Genomic DNA, 19856 nt, shown 5'->3' on the forward strand with positions numbered 1-19856 from the left:
GATAATCTTAAGAAATCACAGAATAATTTTGACCTTATGCCATGATAAAAAGTTATTTTCTCTTATTTTCTATCTTCTTTATTCTCATATAACGTTCACATATATTTAAGTAATCAAATAAACTACGGAATACTTTGAAATCCCAAAATATTAGATCTGGTAAGGATATTTAGAATTTATCTAGTTCAGCCTGTTTGCTTTACTGAAAAGAAACTGAAACCCAGAGCGGTTAAGCAACTGCTGTAAGGACAGAGATTTATAGATTATAGTCAAACTTGTGATCAGTGCTCTTTTGATTACCATGTTGATGGAATGTTTAAGTGTAAGTGACTTCTGGGGGAAAAGCATATTGATTTAGATACCTATTGCTTAAGCTCATTTTTATATAGTTAAGAGTAGCTATTTAAGATTCTTAATTTGTCCTTTTAGTCAAGAGTAATTTATTGAACACCTGTTATGGGCTAAGTGTTAGAGATATAGAGATGAATAACATAAGATTCCTATTCTTAAGTATCACACATTCTAGAGAATACACAGCAAATATTTATTGGATTAACTGAATTAATATAAAGGAAAAACAGTTTTTTGGGTTTCTTTGTTTTCCTGTTTTAGAGGAATCGTTTGGTGACTAAAGAGCAAGGATGTACAAGATAACTCAGAAATAAAATATTGCTAAACATATATATATATTTTCTGAGACGGAGGCTCGCTGTGTCGCCCAGGCCGGAGTGCAGTGGCACAATCTTGGCTCACTGCAACCTCCGCCTCCCGGGTTCAAGCAGTTATCCTGCCTCAGCCTCCTGAGTAGCTGGGATTCCAGGCATGTGCCACCATGCCTGGCTAATTTTTGTATTTTTAGTAGAGACTGGGTTTCACCATGTTGGCCAGACTGGTCTCAAACTCCTAACCTCGTGATCCATCTGCCTTGGCCTCCCAAAGTGCTGGGAAACCACCTGGCCCAAATATTGCTAATTTAATATCCTTTAAAATATTTGTTTAAGGGAAACTTAACTTACCCAGCTAGCTAAAACGTTGACAATTTTCCTGCCAATTTAGGAAGCAGGACATAGTAACTATTAACAGCCAGTTTATTTTTAGAGTACTATGGAAATGATGATGGTGATTCTCTAATTAGGATATTGTAAGAGTACCATGTCTATGTATTTCCTTTTAGTTTGTTAATGTGATTGAATAGTTTTCAAATTATCCTTTTTTTTTTTTTTAGGCTACAGATTGCAACCCAATTAATATCAAAGTATCCTGCAAGTTTACCTAACTGTGAGCTGTCTCCATTACTGATGATACTATCTCAGCTTCTACCCCAACAGCGACATGGGGAACGTACACCATATGTGTTACGATGCCTTACGGAAGTTGCATTGTGTCAAGACAAGAGGTCAAACCTAGAAAGCTCACAAAAGTCAGATTTATTAAAACTCTGGAATAAAATTTGGTGTATTACCTTTCGTGGTATAAGTTCTGAGCAAATACAAGCTGAAAACTTTGGCTTACTTGGAGCCATAATTCAGGGTAGTTTAGTTGAGGTTGACAGAGAATTCTGGAAGTTATTTACTGGGTCAGCCTGCAGACCTTCATGGTAAGTTCAGCATGCATTATGTCTTACTTACAGATAAACACACACAGACACACACACACTCACATATCCCTGATCATTTTTGTAGTTTGTTACGTCAGTTAAAGATGTCAAATTCTATTTCAGATGCTTTTCTTGTTTGGCCAAGAAGACTTAATAAATGCATAAGTGGGCCGGGCGCGGTGGCTCACGCCTGTAATCCCAGCACTTTGGGAGGCTGAGGCAGGTGGATCACAAGGTCAGGAGATCGATACCATCCTGGCTAACACGGTGAAACCCCGTCTCTACTAAAAACACAAAAAATTAGCCAGGCGTGGTGGCGGGCGCCTGTAGTCCCAGCTACTCGGGAATCTGAGGCAGGAGAATGGCGTGAACCTGGGAGGCGGAGCTTGCAGTGAGCCGAGATCGCGCCACTGCACTCCAGCCTGGGCCAACAGTGTGAGACTCCGTCTCAAAAAAAAAAAAAAAAAAAAATTAAGTACATAAGTGAATTTAATTTCAAATGTTGACAAATTATTAAAGCCTAATGTTAAGGAATTTCTTTTTTAATTAAAAAATTTTAATTGATCTGTAATAGAGTTATATATTTTCAAGGTACATGTGATAATTTGACACACTCATATGACACACTCATGTAGGGTGATGGGAGATCAGCACCCTACATATCTTTTCTTCATGCTAGGAACGTTTGAATTATTCTCTTCTTACTGTTTTGAAATGTACAATAGATTAATGTTAACCGTGGTCACCCTACTGATGTATCAGACACCAGGTCTTATTCCTTCTAATTGTATACGTGTATCCAAAAGACTTTCTTTAAAGAATTATGAAGAGTTTAAATTTCTTTTATGTGCAATTAATCATTTATTCAATAGCCGTGTTTAAATTGTAGTACTATGCACTGTTAATAAATGAGCTATTTTTTAATCAAGAATCTTCCCAAATGTAATCAGACTTTTAACAATTTTTATGTTCATTTAGTCACCTTAACTAAATGTATGTGCCAGGCGCTGTCCTGATAGATAAAGTCTTTGCCCCTCCAATAGCTTGCTTTTCACAATTGTCCTTTGTTTTGTTATAGTCCTGCAGTATGCTGTTTGACTTTGGCACTGACCACCAGTATAGTTCCAGGAACAGTAAAAATGGGAATAGAGCAAAATATGTGTGAAGTAAATAGAAGCTTTTCTTTAAAGGAATCAATAATGAAATGGCTCTTATTCTATCAGCTAGAGGGTGACTTAGAAAATAGCACAGAAGTGCCTCCAATTCTTCACAGGTAATTTAAGTTCATTAGCATGCTGCTGGTTTTTTTTTGTTTGTTTTATCAGGCTCTCTCCACTTATTTGATGCCAGATGGCTTTATTTTATAATAACAATGCAGAATTTCCCAGATCTAACCTTAATTATTAAATATTATGTTTGTTTTCACAGTTATCTGTGTCTTTATGCCTGATTGCTTCTGAAATAAAGGGTTGTCTCACTGTGAGAATATGGGGGATGTGCATGAAGAATGCACATATAATTCTTTGAGCATTTATGTGTTCCTTTCTGATTTTTTAAATAAATAAGTCCATATATCTGAGTCATGTAGATCCTGGATGCTTTCTCATAATGGGAGTGTCTTTTGGGTAAAATACGTTTTATGAATGAGATGAGGAAATGAGGAAGACAAAACAGGATGTAAGCACTAGGATAGAGGAATGGAGCCACTCGTCCACTTAAGCCTTCCACAGATTGGTAATTGGAACCAAATGATTGGCAAGCAGACCTCCGAATGGATCCAATTAAAGTACTTTTGCTTTAATTTTACAACCTTTTATTTATTTCAGAAATAATGTTAATCAGACATCCTGTTTCTAAACAGTATTGGAAATGATAGTAACAATGGTTGTCCTCCTTAAATTGTCCTTTTAGATATTAAGAAATTCAGTATAGATGAAAGCAATTTTAATCTAGGATCCAGATTTTAGAAGTCAAGATTTATAGCTAAACATGGATGTTAAAGTTTAAAGTATTCTTTACATGGCTGTTGGTCTTCTAAGTGAAGCTTTTTGTTTTTCTTTATAGTAATTTTCCTCATCTTGTACTGGAGAAAATTCTTGTGAGTCTCACTATGAAAAACTGTAAAGCTGCAATGAATTTTTTCCAAAGTGTGCCAGAATGGTATGTTATCTAATAATGCTCTTTGTCATTTTAAGCTATAGCTTTAATTACAAAGATGATAATTTTAGCTGGGTAGTAGCTGCATCTTAATAATCGTAAACTAAATTGGTCCAAAAAAATTGCAACTGTTAGCCAGGGAAGAGGTTGTTTTAATTCAGTGATTGTAATCTATGTTATATAACATTAGATCAAGCTTACTATTTTTTAATGCTGTATAGTATAATATGTGACAAGTGCCAGTGAGAAAAATTGAATGGTTATGCTGGGAAATTAAGAATATAAAATTTATATGAAATAAGTTCTTAAAGATGTTACCCATTTCTGTACATCAGCTATGATTTGACTATTTGTTAGCTTTAAAAACTAATGATAATTGAAAACAAAAATAAATCTAAACCTGATTTTAGTTGATTGATTCAAGAGACTTAGATTGTATTGCTGTGACTGAAAATGACTCACTGGCACAATTCCTTATCTCCCTCAAGAGGGCAAAAGATGAAAAAAATTCCTACTTTTTGGAGAAATTGATAGTGGAAAACAAATAAATACCAACAACAATAATGAAACTTTGGTTGCAAGATCATTACTTTTCTAACCCAAATGATGTGTAACTGCTTACCTATACCAGATGTTAAAGGTTTTTAAACCTATGCTCTTTACTTCCTGTGCTTGGTGAAAAAAGGGATATGTTTGCAGACAATGTTATGCTTAACATTTATATCTGGTGTTTTTAAAAATACTTTCTGAATTTGCCTTTGAGATTGTAACTTGTATTTTTTCTCTATCTATTAGTAAAATTTGCTACTGAATAATGAAATTTGATACAAGTAGGTATCAAAGAAGAGAAGCATTTAAAACAATAATCTATTAATTATATAAGTAGTCTTTGAATGATGTAGATACTAGGTTAATGTTTTCCTTTGTAATATATTGCTAATACATATAAGGCAAAGCATTAGGTACTTGGTTTATATATTAAAGATCTTACTTTCTTGAAGTGAACACCACCAAAAATATAAAGAAGAACTTTCATTCTCAGAAGTAGAAGAACTATTTCTTCAGACAACTTTTGACAAGATGGACTTTTTAACCATTGTGAGAGAATGTGGTATAGAAAAGCACCAGTCCAGTATTGGCTTCTCTGTCCACCAGAATCTCAAGGAATCACTGGATCGCTATCTTCTGGGATTATCAGAACAGCTTCTGAATAATTACTCATCTGAGGTGAGATTTTTTAAAAAAAGAACTAAGCTTATATATGATTCAACTTTGGTAAACTGTTAGGAAGGAGAAATAGGGGCAGGAATAACACCAAGGATGGTGGGAGGCTTGATTTTAAAAGCAAAGTGGCAGTAAAGGGCTACAAATTGGACAACTTAGCATAAAGTAAAACTCAAGAATAATAATTTGAGTACTTCCTTTGTACTGGAAATTATGGTAGACATGAAATAATTCCTTGTGTAGGTTAGTAAGGAATAGTAAGAGTTTGAGCATAGCGATTATATAATGAAAAAAACCTCTAAATACAAAGGAGGGAAATGTTACAGTAATAGAAAAGAACACGATTTAAACAAATCTAATAGATTTTGGTGGCATTTGAAGAGAGATGAGTGGTTAGTAAAGACAATAAATGGACTAGCAATTATTTTAGACATCATCTAGGAATTTCCTTTAGCCTCATAAAATCATGAGTTCTCTTCATGTATACTATTCTCTTGCCAAAACTTGCGTTTTTTAAAATGTGAAATGTCTTTCTACCTATTTCTGTGTATTCAGATCATCCACATGTGAAAATCCTTGGTAACGCCTTTCTTAGAATCTCAGAAAGTAAGATTCTAAGAATTTTTCTTTTTGAGACGGAGCCTTGCTCTGTTGCCCAGGCTAGAGTGCAGTGACGTGATCTTGGCTCACTGCAACCTCCATCTTCCAGCTCAAGCAATTCTCCTGCCTTAGTCTTCCGAGTAGCTGGGACAGGCTAGTGCTACCATGCCCAGATAATTTTTGTATTTTTAGTAGAGATGGGGTTTTGCTATGTTGGCCAGGCTGGTCTTAAACTCCTGACCTCAGGTGATGGACCCGCCTCAGCATCCCAAAGTGCTAGGATTACAGGCATGAGCCACTGTGCCTGGCCTAATAATTTTTCATCTTTTAATTTCATAGTACTTAATGTTTCACATTTTTAATGGCAGTTAGCATCTTCTTTCTACCATGGATATTTACATATGGTTTGTATACAAATAGCTCTTGAACTATAACTCTTAAATGTAAACTCTTAAAAGGACATACATATTTTTATTAATCTTTATATCCTCCACAGTGCCTTATTACATGGTAAATGATTAAATAAAATAAAGCCTACAGTCCGTTCAAAGGAGTGAATTTGGTAGCCAGGGAAAATGACTTGAGGACATGAGAGGGGACAGTGTGCCTCTTTATGATCTTTACTGACGTTCTTCTGCACCATAATTGTAACCACTTTCATTACAAAGTAATTTAGTTTTGTATATTTTCTCCTAAAATGCCATTTCCTACCCTGTAGGAACAAAAAAAATCTGAACATCTTGTGTGTAACTTAGCAGATTCTTAGTAATTCTATAAAATTGTCTAGAATTTTTTTTTTTTTTTTTGAGATGGAGTCTTGCTATGTTGTCCAGGCTGGAGTGCAGTAGCGTGATCTTGGCTCATTGCAACCTTCGCCTCCTGGGTTCAAGCAATGTTCTTGACTCAGCCTCCTGAGTAGCTGGGATTGTAGGTGCCTGCCATCACACCCTGCTAATTTTTGTATTTTTAGTAGAGACAAGGTTTCACCACGTTAACCAGGTTGGTCTCAAACTCCTGACCTCAGGTGATCCGCCCGCCTAGGCCTCCCAAAGTGTTGGGGTTATAGGCATGAGCCACCATGCCTGGCCAGCTGTCTAAACTTTTATCTAGTAGAAAAAAATTAGGCTATTCTGTGGAGTCTAAAAAGCTGAATAAGTCAAGATTCCTATTCTTCAGAAGCTTAAAATGTCATTTTAATGTCTCTTTATATGGCTGTAATTTCTACTTGTGTTCTAAGACTTATAGTCATTTATTTGCCTGTGAAGCTTTTTTTCTTTTCTTTCATCCCTACCTCAGATATTTAAGGGCCTATGTGTACAGTACACGCTCCACCCTAAGATGATATATCCTGCTTGGCCATCAGGAGATACTTAGGCTATTTTTCTTGAGAATCCTGGTTATAATTCTACAGTGATCCCCTAGTTGTTTTTAGAGCTATCCAGGATATGCCACCTTTAACTCAGTTAACTGAACTTTTGTTTTTTAATATGTATGTAGAATTTGTTCTTACAAAAGATAGAGTATACTAAATTATTTATGAAATATATATATTTTTATTTGTGGTTTACTTTAAGATTACAAATTCAGAAACTCTTGTCCGGTGTTCACGTCTTTTGGTGGGTGTCCTTGGCTGCTACTGTTATATGGGTGTAGTAGCTGAAGAGGAAGCATATAAGTCAGAATTATTCCAGAAAGCCAAGGTAGGAGAATTTATACTAATAAAGTTTCGGATAAATTTGAATGAAATGTATTCCTGAGAAAATTATTACATTTGTTTGGAAGACATTAAATTTTATGCAGGTTAATCCTTTCTCTTTTATTTATGTAATATGAGAAGAAATTATACTATGTATTTTTTAAATTGTTTTAATTTTTTAATTTTTAATTATTATTATACTTCAAGTTCTCAGGTACATGATGCAGAACATGCAGGTTTGTTACATAGATATACAGTGCCATGGTGGTTTGCTGCACCCATCAACCCGTCATCTGCATTAGGTACTTCTCCTAATGCTATCCCTCCCCTAGCCCCCCAACCCCAGACAGGCCCTAGTGTGTAATGTTCCCCTCCCTGTGTCCATGTGTTCTCATTGTTCAGCTCCCACTTATGAGTGAGAACATGCGGTGTTTGTTTTTCTGTTCTTGTGTTAGTTTGCTGAGAATGATGGTTTCCAGCTTCATCCATGTCCCTGCAAAGGACATGAATTCATCCTTTTTTATGGCTGCATAGTATACCATGGTGTATATGTGCCACATTGTCTTTATCCTGTCTATCATTGATGGGCATTTGGGTTGCTTCCAAGTTTTTGCTATTGTGAACAGTGCTGCAATAAACATATGTGTGCATGTGTCTTTATAGTAAAATGATTTATAATCCTTTGGGTATATACCCAGTAATGGGATTGCTGGGTCAAATGGTATTTCTAGTTCTAGATCCTTGAGGAATTGCCACACTGTCTTCCACAATGGTTGAACTAATTTACACTCCCACCAACAGTTTAAAAGCATTCCTGTTTCTCTACATCCTGTCCAGCATCTGTTGTTTCCTGACTTTTTAATGATAGGCTGTAAGCATGAAACTCTTTCTTATCGCTTGGTAGTATTCTGTCACTGGTATGATTTGCAAGAACAGAGTATAAGATTTGCCATTTTAAAAAATTGTTAATGAGTTTTGCTTATACTGTATGACTGCGTGGAACTTCTAAAAACATTTCATTTTTTCTCTTAAGTGCACTTTATTTTTTATTTTATAGTATGTCCAAGATCAAAGTACACTGTAAAAAGCAATACTAAACTATAATTTTAACTGGAATTTGCATTTTTCCTTCTATTCGTAATAGTCTCTAATGCAATGTGCAGGAGAAAGTATCACTCTGTTTAAAAATAAGACAAATGAGGAATTCAGAATTGGTTCCTTGAGAAATATGATGCATCTATGTACACGTTGCTTAAGCAACTGTACCAAGGTAAGATTTTCTTCTTCTTGTTTTGTTATTTGAGATAGGATCTTTCTCTGTCACCCAGGCTGGAGTGCAGTGGGATTGTCACAACTCATTGTAGCCTTGACCTCCTGGTTTCCAGCAATTCTCCTACCTCAGCCTCCCGAGTAATTGGGACTACAGGCATGTACCACCTAGCTAAAATTTTCTTTTAACTTGAAAGTGTAGCCTATGCAGGGAATTGATTACTGGTTGGTGTTACTGTTTTGTTGTCCACTCATAAGTTTATTTTTTACTTTTATTTTTGTTCTTTTTTTTTGAGACAGTCTCTCGCTCTTTCACCCAGAGTGAGTGATCACATCACTGCGATCCAGCAGCCTCGACCTCCTGGGCTCGCAGCAGCCTCGACCTCCTGGGCTCAAGTGATTCTCCCACCTCAGCCTCCTTAGTAGCTGGGACTACAAGTGTACACCACCATGCCTGGCTGATTTTTGTATTTTTGTATTTTTCTGTATTGGTGGGGTTTTACACATTGCCCAGGCTAGTCTCAAATCCTGGGCTTAAGTGATCCTTACACTACATCCTTACATCTCAAAGTGCTGTGATTACAGGTGTGAGCTACCATATCTGGTCACATTCATAAGTTATACAGATTGATTTAAAATTCAGTTGAATGGTACATAAAGGTAATATCCAGACAAATAAGCAATAGGAATCTGAGTTTCTCATGAAACTAATTTTATAATTTCAGGAAGTTTTCTGAGATTGCCTTACGACTTCTATATATAACCATATAGATGACTCTTTTATTCCTAGGACATTTTCATTCATTTAATAAAAATTTTTTGACCCAAACTATGTGGTATGCGTAGTGGGGCTAGTGAGCAACACAACAATAACTCCAGCACATACTTTACTTTCTTTTGCTCAGATCACCTTACATAACATTTGGTAGAAAGAGTGCTACTGTGTGTAATCTTTGTTTTTATCTGCAGCAGCCTGTGGGATAGCCAAGCCAGGCCCCAGAGTATTGATAATAATTGGAAATATATTTCAAACCTAGTATTAGGTACATGGCCATATAGCAATATTATCAGCATATTTCTTGGTTTTGTAAAGTGTTTTTCCTCCCTTTTGGTGTAAGTGGGGAAGGAGAAAAGTAGAATAAACTCTAACCTATAATTATAGCTTACTTATGTTTAGGGTCAATAGCTGTTACTTTAATGTTGTTAAAGCACAATGAAAGATGTACAGTATAGTTATTATTACTCTAAGAAAAGATGTGTTTTTGAAGCAGCATATATCTTGGCCCTAATAGTAAACTATTTATCTACATTTCATTCAAGATAGAGAAAACACTGTCTGCCAAGAATAATTGTTTTTATTTCTTTGTTGCTTGGTTCTTTGTTTGTCTTAATTGCAGAAGAGTCCCAATAAGATTGCATCTGGCTTTTTCCTGCGATTGTTAACATCAAAGCTAATGAATGACATTGCAGATATTTGTAAAAGTTTAGTAAGTATGCTTCCTGTTTTGCTATCATATTTTGATTCTAATAGGCATAATTTTTTTGTTGAAATATCTTTGTAAATAAGGATGCATCTCACAACATATAGCTCTTACATATTTACAAATGTGGAAATTAAGGCCGGGTGCGTTGGCTCACGCCTGTAATCCCAGCACTTTGGGAGGCCGAGGTGGGTGGATCACAAGGTCAGGAAATTGAGACCATCCTGGCTAACACAGTGAAACTCCGTCTCTACTAAAAATACTAAAAATTAGCCAGGCGTAGTGACATGCGCCTGTAGTCCCAGCTATTCTGGAGGCTGAGGCAGAATTGCTTGAACCTGGGAGGTGGAGGTTGCAGTGAGCCAAGATCATGCCACTGCACTCCAGCCTAGGCGACAGAGCAAGACTCCATCTCAAAAATAAAAAAATTTAAAAAATAAAATGTGGAAATTAAATAATTTGTCTTGTGGGGAAATATACCTGATTGCTTCTTAATATCAATACCTAGCATAGTAGTGCCTGCCTTTAGTTTCTCAATAAATAATACATTTAAAAATTGGGAACGAATCATCTAGGCTCACAGCTATTTCTATGCAACATTGTACCAAAATTTAAAATAATTCTTTGTTCTTTAAAAGTGACCAAAAATCTTGCTAGGCAAGCAACATATTCTTATTGTAGTATTTATTTTTCTTCCATACAAATGGGCTTATGCCACATGCATTCTTTTTTCTGGAACACTGCCAGGCATACAGAGTAGATATTGAAATATCTATTGAGTGAAAACATATTCTGTAACTTATTTCTATTTTATGACACATCTTAATCATTTTCCATGTCACTGTACTTATAAGCTATCTGCTGTTATACTTTATTTATTTAGCAGTGCATGGTATTCTATTGTATGGTAATAGTGAATAGTATATATGTATACGAAAGCTTATCTGCTCCTTTTTTTTTTTTTTTTTTTTTTTTGAGACCAAGTCTTGCTCTGTTGCCCGGGCTGGAGTTCAGTGGCATAATCTCGGCTCACTGCAGCCCCCACCTCCCAGGTTCAAGAGATTCTCCTGCCTCAGCCTCCCGAGAAGCTGGGATTACAGATGTGTGCCACCACAACCAGCTAATTTTTATATTTTTAGTAGAGACCAGTTTTCACCATGTTGGCCAGGCTGGTCTAGAATTCCTGACCTCAAATAATCTGCCCACCTTGGCCTCCCAGAGTGCTTGGATTACAGGTGTGAGCCACCGCACTGAGCCAAAAAGCCCATCTGCTCTTAATTAACATTTTAAGTAGTTCCTAGTTTTTTGGGTTACAAAGATTTCTGTGGTACAGATTATTGTACTTTTATTTTGTCTATTTGTATTTGTGTATATGATGGATGTAGGATGATTTCTAGCAGTAGACTTGCTTGTTCAAAAGGAATGCAAATTTTACTTTTTGATGGATATTGTCATTGTCCTCCAAAATAGTCATACCAATTTAGACATTTTCCTACACCCTCTTTGGGTAACACTTTGGGTGTTACAAAACTTCTTAATATAAGAAATAATTTTTAAAGTTTGCATATTATTTTGTTATGTAGACATATTACAGGTTATATGTCCATTTTACTATTGTTGGACATTTAGTAGAAAAAGTACTGTAGTGTTCATACTTACACATGAACCTTGAATTGTTTGATTAGGTAAAAATTTTTTTTTTTTTTTTTTTTTTTTTTGAGACAGTCTCGCTTTGTCAAACCCAGGCTGGAGTGCAGTGGCATGATTTCGGCTCGCTGCAGCCTCTGCCTCCCGAGTTCAAGTGATTCTGCTGCCTCGGCTTCCTGAGTAGCTGGGATTACAGGTGCCCACCACCACACCCAGCTAATTTTTGTATTTTAAATAGAGACAAGGTTTCACCATGTTGGCCAGGCTGGTTTCGAGCTCCTAACCTCAGGTGATCCACCTGCCTCAGCCTCCCAAATTGCTGGGATTACAGATGTGAGCCACTGTACCCAGCCTGATTAGGTAAATTTTGACTACAGCATGCTTCTGCAAGAAGTCATCTTGAACATATTTGTTTCTCTTCCTTGAAGGCATCCTTAATCAAAAAGCCATTTGACCGTGGAGAAGTAGAATCAATGGAAGTTGATACTAATGGAAATCTAATGGAGGTGGAGGATCAGTCATCCATGAATCTATTTAACGATTACCCTGATAGTAGTGTTAGTGATGCAAACGAACCTGGAGAGAGCCAAAGTACCATAGGTAAATACGTATTTACTACTTGGGATTTCTTTTACCTCTTTATATTGATGGCAGTATAAGAGGCCTCATTGATACCAATTTTGTGCTTATTTCATTTTCTCTTAGTATAGCCTTTTAGGATTGTTCCTTTCCTATATACTTTATATTTTTCTGATTTTTTACTTGAATTTATTAGTTTCATATTTTATTCTTCATAGAAGGAACTTAAGATAACTATTAAAGAAATAAAACCAGGCCAGGCGTGGTGGCTCACACTTGTAATCTCAGCACTTTGGGAGGCCAAGGCGGGCGGATCACGAGGTCAGGAGATCAAGACTATCCTGGCTAACATGGTGAAACCCCGTCTCTACTAAAAACACGAAAATTAGCTGGGCATGGTGGCGGGCGCCTGTAGTCCCAGCTACTCGGGAGGCTGAGGCAGGAGAATGGCATGAACCTGGGAAGGTGGAGGTTGCAGTGAGCCAAGATCACGCCACTGCATTCCAGCCTGGGCGACAGAGCGAGACTCCGTCTCAAAAAAAGAAATAAAATCATATGATAGGTTATTTTGGCAATAGAAAGCAGGAAATGAAAACACACCTGTAATGCCATTGCTTTTAACCTTTTTCTATTATTTCTCTGTAGAAACTTTCAAAATTGTAGTCAACATCAACATTCACATGTTATGAATGCCTGTTTAATTATCAGTATTTTTCCAGGTAGTTGCTTTTCTTGATAGTCATACTTTTTAATGGCTTCACCATTTTTCTGTCATAAATGCCATAATTTACTTTTTTTATGTCAGAATTTTATGACATAATTACATTTTTTAGGTCAGAAATTTAGATTCTTTTCTATTTTCCTACGATAAACATTATTGCAATGATCATTTGTCTAAGGGTTTTTTTTTTCTCATATTTTAAATTATTTCTTGACAACAGAATCCTGGATAATTTCTCAAAAAGACTTTTGAAGCTTTCAGTATATAATTAATTTCACTATAATTTTGCTTTTCATATACTTTTTTTGTGAAGAGGAGGAAATTTGAGTTAATATGAATATATATGGCTGTTGTGCCCTTCTCTTAGTGTTAATGAGTGCTTTTTATTTTTAGGTGCCATTAATCCTTTAGCTGAAGAATATCTGTCAAAGCAAGATCTACTTTTCTTAGACATGCTCAAGTTCTTGTGTTTGTGTGTAACTACTGCTCAGACCAATACTGTGTCCTTTAGGGCAGCTGATATTCGGAGGAAATTGTTAATGTTAATTGATTCTAGCACGCTAGACCCTACCAAATCCCTCCACCTGCATATGGTGAGTTACGTTAAATGAAGAAGCTCTTGGATTTTATCTGATGTTGCTGACTAAATGTAGTTGTAATGAGTTGGCATGTAAGAATCACATGGTGTCTTTGAAGAACTGAAATTGCTTTCTTGAGAAATGAACCTGAGACTAGTTGGAAAATAACACTTTTTCTTTTAATGTGCTGTGAGCAGATTTAAGTGGATGCTGAAATATTAAAACTTAGATGGGTTTTGGATAGATTTATTATCTTTAGGTTTAATTGTTATAAATTATTTTAATTAGGCTAAGAAATATAGACCCGGAAAGTAAAAATATTACATAACATTGTGTTTGAAGTTGGAACCTTGCCTTTGACCTTAGTTTATATATTTTCAGTTTTTTGGATTTGATTTCAAAATGATAGTGAAGTTACAAGAATACTACAGTTAACATTTTACCATATTTGCTTAATCATTCCCTCTCTCCACACTCACACTCATACGCAGATACACACATCATTTTCTCTGAACCATTTTGAGATGAAATCGCACACGTGATGCTCCTTATACTTCAGTGTATATTTCCTAAAAACAAGGATACACTTCTGTTTAGCCACAGTATAATCATCAAAATCAGGAAGTTAACATTTTGTCATTGCATTTAGGTGTGTAGTCTGTTTAGTCTCCTTCAATCTGGAACAGTTCTTTTTTTATTTATCATGACCTTCATATATTTGAATAGTAAGGTCCATTGCTCTGAGTTTGTCTGATGTTTCCTTATGATTAGATTTATACTTTGACGAGAATGTTGCAAAAGTAATTCCTCTTCTGCCTTCACCCTGTCCATTTATCTGTCTGTTGATAGATATCTTCAAATCCAAGCCAACATCACACAGTTTATCTTTTTTTCTGTCCAAATTTGTAAATTGCTTTACTAGCAGTTAAAAAAAACACCCCAAAACCTGACTATCCACTCAACCTGAATACATTTACTTATTTGCTCAACAACCTTATATATAACTAATCTGACCATGGGGGCCATTTTCTTAGCCGTAGCCCCAGTGTATGTGGAGGTAGAGCCCCTGGCCTAGCGAGTAGCAAGTTGGGTCCTAGGTCATGTCCCCAGTTCCAGCAAATTGTCAAACATGCCTGGTGAGTCCCTAATTAGAACCTCTGATCACAGTAAATTGTAGGCTGAGTCATTGGTGGAATCCCTGGTCGTGTTTCCCACCCTTGGTGAAAATGCACGTTCAATCCCTTAGAGTGAGGAAACAAGTTTGGTTGTGCCCTGTTTGGGCCCCTGGTTTAGGTCCTGGCAGATACTCAAGTCTCTATCCCTGACCAAGAGGAAGTTACATGCTTTTCTTGAAGTATTGATGTTTCAAGACACTTCAAAACATTCAGTAACCTCATGTACATGACTCTCATGTCAAATAATGAAAAGGATCATTTAATTTCCTTTGTTAATATCTGAAAAGGATTAAGAAATATATTATTCTATATGTAAATAGGAAAAAAATCCCTTATTATTTCAGTATAGCCGGAAAATTATTTGGTAGTTCTTGGAAACTGGCTGCCCAGATAATAACTACCATTATAACTGGTCGTTGCAACAGCCCTTTCTGTGCATAGTACCATAAGGAGCCTTACAAGATTGCCTTACGGGAAGATAGGTCAGGGTTTTTGACTTCTTCCCTGCCCATGATTTTCTGTGCTTTCCAAAATTCATTAATAGTTTTCAACCACTGGTCTATTATCCCCAAGCATTATTTTGGGAGAGTGGAGACTTACAGTTTCAGAATCTTGCTCAAGCTCTTAACTGCAACAGTGGTAATAATGATCATTTATTGAATTCCACAATAGAAGCTAGACTTTTACGTTTATTTTCTCTAATCCTCACAGTATCTGGCCAGGTAAGTGATATATCTCCACTCTACAGATGAGGGTACGAAGGCCCTAGATGACATAAGGCAAGTTTTTTACCAGAAAAGTTAAGGCTGTGGTACTGGGATTTGAATTTTCTGTTTGACTTCGAAGCCTTTTGTTTTTACTATACACCTCTTAAAAATTTACAGCTGTGTGTGTGTATGTGTGTGCATGTATGAATTTATGTTTATATACTTAAAAAAAATTTTTTTTGAGACGGAATCTCGCTCTGTTGCCCAGGCTGGAGTGCAGTGGCGCGATCTCGGCTCACTGCAACCTCCGCCTCCTGGGTTCAAACGATTCTCCTGCCTGAGCCTCCTGAGTAGCTGGGATTATAGGCGCCTGCCACCACCCCTGGCTCATTTTTGTGTTTTTAGTAGAGATGGAGTTTCACCATATTGGCCAGGCTGTTCTCAAACTCCTGACCTTGTGATCTGCCCGCTTCAGCCTCCCGAAGTGCTGGGATTACAGGTGTGAGCCACTGCACCCGGCCTATGTTTATATACTTTTTAAAGTAAATGATTTGTGGATAAACCTGATTTTTTTCCCTCCTACCATCTTAGTATCTAATGCTTTTAAAGGAGCTTCCTGGAGAAGAGTACCCCTTGCCAGTGGAAGATGTTGTTGAACTTCTGAAACCACTATCGTAAGAAATTAAAATCTTATGTTATGTTCACTTTAAATTTATAAAATAACTGATGTGTTCTGTTAAGCTTATAAACTTTTTTTTTTTTTTTTACCACAGTAATGTGTGTTCTTTGTATCGTCGTGACCAAGATGTTTGTAAAACTATTTTAAACTATGTCCTTCATATAGTGAAAAACCTAGGTCAAAGCAATATGGACTCTGAGAACACAAGGGATGCTCAAGGACAGTTTCTTACAGTAATTGGAGCATTTTGGTAGGTACAGTCTATTTTGTGGTCTTATTTTTCTTTTGCTATCTGTGGATATGAATGCAAGTTTTGTATCCACATCAGTGATTTCTTCTGATCTTCCTACATAGCTAATACATCTTTTAAGAATAGCAGAATGTAATTTGTGTTTCCCTCAGTCGCTTGAAGAACTACATTGCTTTTTGTTTAAGGCTTGGCTTTCTAAACTGTTTAACTCATTTCTCTGCAAATTTTGAATCACTTAATAATTTGACATGTATAGTGAATAAAGAAAGGACAACAAGCCAAAATCAGTTGAATTGTTCATGTTCCCAAAATGAACAAATTGGCCTTGTCCTTATCTGGTTATTTTATGCATATTGTCACATTCCAAGATAACACCCTGATACTTACAGAGGAGCACATACCTATAATTTAGAACCCTTGTACTATTTGATTGCTGAGTAATTCTAAATCAATAGAATGTTTTTTGTTTTTGTGTTTTTTTGAGATGGAGTCTCACTCCATCACCCAGGCTGCAGGCTGGAAGTGCAGTGGTGCTATATCTGCTCACTGCAACCTCCGCCTAGTAGGTTCAAGCAATTCTCCTGCCACAATGCCTGGCTAATTTTTTTGTATTTTTAGTAGAGATGGGGTTTCAACATGTTGGCCAGGCTAGTCCCAAACTCCTGACCTCAAGTGATCTGCCCACCTTGGCTCCCAAAGTGTTGGGATTACAGGTGTGAGCCAGTGCACCCGGCCTGAATGTGCTTTTGAAATCTTCAATATACCAAACAAAACTTTAACAAAGAAATTTCTTTCTAAAGTAAGTTTACTATAATGTAGTTAGCCATTCTATGGAAGCCCCCAAAAAAGGACATAATGGTATAAAACAAATAATATACACTAAAATGAATTCTTTCACACTAATTTCTTTTAGCTTGAATTTTTGGGAAGGTGAGTATGTTGGCATATTCCACATAATGACAAATAAGTTTAGCACAGAAAGACATATTGGAAGCAACATAATAACCTTAATATTCAGTGAGTTTTCTGAGTGCTTTTATCGGAATGATTATTTAACTTTGGGAAACTTACTTGATTTCAGGCATCTAACAAAGGAGAGGAAATATATATTCTCTGTAAGAATGGCCCTAGTAAATTGCCTTAAAACTTTGCTTGAGGTGAGTTTTTGCATTTTTTTAGTAAGATCTCCATTGAAAATTTTAAAGCAGTCTTTGTTTGTTAATGAGTAATTTTTCTCTGTTTCATATTTAACCTCAGTTCTTTTCCCATAGGTCGATCCTTATTCAAAATGGGCCATTCTTAATGTAATGGGAGAAGACTTTCCTGTAAATGAAGTATTTACACAATTTCTTGCTGATAATCATCACCAAGTTCGCATGTTGGCTGCAGAGTCAATCAATAGGTAATGGGTCAAATATTCATGAAGTATCTGGAATGCTGCAGACGGCAGTAGAATGTCTTACATAGTAACAGCTCACAGTTGCGATATTAAAAATAGCTAACACTTGTTGAGTATATACGGTGTGCCTGGCATTTATGTTTATTCTTAATTCTTACACTTCTGTCACTTAGATTCTATTATTTCCTTTAATTTATAAATGAAAACTGTGACTTAGTGAGGTAAAGTAACTTGCTTATGCCACAGAGCTAACAAGTGGTTGACTTGAGTGAGGTGTGTCTACTATCACGTACAGGAGATATGGACTGTTTGGAAATTACTGTGATTTTATGTGAGTTTATAAAATGATAATTAGCACATTTTACATTGTGTTAATTACAATTATATTTACTTGAGTGAACATCCAGTGAAGCACTGGAAGGATTCTATCATGAGGATCTTTTATATTTGAGTACTGGAATAAACATATATTAATTTCATTCTTTTTTTTTTTTTTTTTTGAGATGGAGTTTTGCTCATGTCTCCCAGGCTGGAGTGCAATGGTGTGATCTCGGTTCACTGCAGCCTCCTTCTCCTCGGTTCAAGCAATTCTCCTGCCTCATCCTCCTGAGTAGCTGGGATTACAGGCGCCTGCCACCACACCCAGCTAATTTTTTTATTTTTCTTAGAGATGGGGTTTTGCCATGTTGGCCAGGCTGGTCTTGAACTCCTGACCTCAGGTGATCCACCCGCCTTGTCCTCCCAAAGTGCTGAGATTACAGGCATGAGCCTTTAATCATGTAGTTTTTGTCATTCGTTCTGTTTATGTGATGGATTATGTTTATTGATTTGTGTGTGCTGAATCAGCCTTGCATCCCAGGGATGAAGCTGACTTGATAGTGGTGGATAAGCATTTTGATGTGCTGGATTCAGTTTGCCAGTATTTTATTGAGGATTTTCACATCGATGTTCATCACGGATAATGGCCTGAAATTTTCTTTTTTTCTTGTGTCTCTGCCAGGTTTTGGTATCAAGATGATGCTGGCATCATAAAATGAGTTAGGGAAGAGTCCCTCTTTTTCTATTGTTTGGAATAGTTTCAGAAGGAATGGTACCAGCTCCTCTTTGTACCTGTAGTAGAATTCGGCTGTGAATCCCTCTGGTCCTGGGCTTTTTTTGGTTGGTAGGCTATTAATTACTGCCTCAATTTCAGAACTTGTTATTGGTCTATTCAGGGATTCGACTTCTTCCTGCTTTAGTCGGGAGGTAGTATGTGTCTAGGAATTTATCACTTTCTTCTAGATTTTCTAGTTTATTTGCGTAGAGATATTTATAATATTCTCTGATGGTAGTTTGCATTTCTGTGGGATCAGTGGTATTATCCTCTTTATGATTTTTTATTGTGTCTATTTGATTCTTCCCTCTTTTCTTCTTTAGTCTTGCTAGCGGTCTATTTTGTTAATCTTTTCAAAAAATCAGCTCCTGGATTAATTGATTTTTTTGAAAGGTTTTTTGTGTGTGTGTGTCTCTATCTCCTTCACTCAGCTCTGATCTTAGTTATTTCTTGTCTTCTGCTAGCTTTTGAATTTGTTTGCTCTTGCTTCTCTAGTTCTTTTAATTGTGATGTTAGGGTGTCGATTTTAGATCTTTCCCACTTTGTCCTGTGGGCATTTAGTGCTATAAATTTCCCTCTAAACACTGCTTTAGCTGTGTCCCAGAGATTCTGGTACATTGTGTCTTTGTTCTTATTGGTTTCAAAGAACTTACTTATTTCTGCCTTCATTTTGTTATTTACCCAGTAGTCATTCAGGAGCAGGTTGTTCAGTTTCCATGTAGTTGTGCGGTTTTGAGTGAGTTTCTTAATCCTCAGTTCTAATTTGATTGCAGTGTGATCTGAGAGACTGTTATGATTTCCATTCTTTTGCATTTGCTAAGTAGTGTTTTACTTTCAACGATGTGGTCAGTTTTAGAATAAGTGTGATGTGGTGCTGAGAAGAATGTATATTACTCTGTTGATTTGGGGTGGAGAGTTCTGTAGATGTCTGTTAGGTCTGCTTGGTCCAGAGCTTGGTTCAAGTCCTGAATATCCTTGTTAATTTTCTGTCTTATTGATCTGTC

General features: G+C 36.4%; 1 protein-coding gene across 3 annotated transcripts in view; it reads left to right on the plus strand.

Moving 5' to 3' along the window:
• Positions 1–19856, plus strand: part of ATM (ATM serine/threonine kinase) — a 139095-nt gene that overhangs the window by 31079 nt on the left and 88160 nt on the right. For all 3 annotated transcript variants that reach the window (XM_054441529.2, XM_054441527.2, XM_063671398.1), the window contains 13 exons: positions 1226–1597; positions 2676–2870; positions 3662–3757; positions 4756–4981; positions 7153–7278; positions 8419–8544; positions 9941–10030; positions 12100–12271; positions 13365–13564; positions 16023–16105; positions 16205–16360; positions 17442–17517; positions 17632–17762. In XM_054441529.2, the coding sequence (XP_054297504.2) occupies positions 1226–1597; positions 2676–2870; positions 3662–3757; positions 4756–4981; positions 7153–7278; positions 8419–8544; positions 9941–10030; positions 12100–12271; positions 13365–13564; positions 16023–16105; positions 16205–16360; positions 17442–17517; positions 17632–17762 (2049 nt within the window). The remainder of the gene's footprint in view (positions 1–1225; positions 1598–2675; positions 2871–3661; positions 3758–4755; positions 4982–7152; positions 7279–8418; positions 8545–9940; positions 10031–12099; positions 12272–13364; positions 13565–16022; positions 16106–16204; positions 16361–17441; positions 17518–17631; positions 17763–19856) is intronic.

The sequence above is a fragment of the Pongo pygmaeus genome, chromosome 9, assembly GCF_028885625.2.
Source record: "Pongo pygmaeus isolate AG05252 chromosome 9, NHGRI_mPonPyg2-v2.0_pri, whole genome shotgun sequence".
Lineage (NCBI taxonomy): Eukaryota > Metazoa > Chordata > Mammalia > Primates > Hominidae > Pongo > Pongo pygmaeus.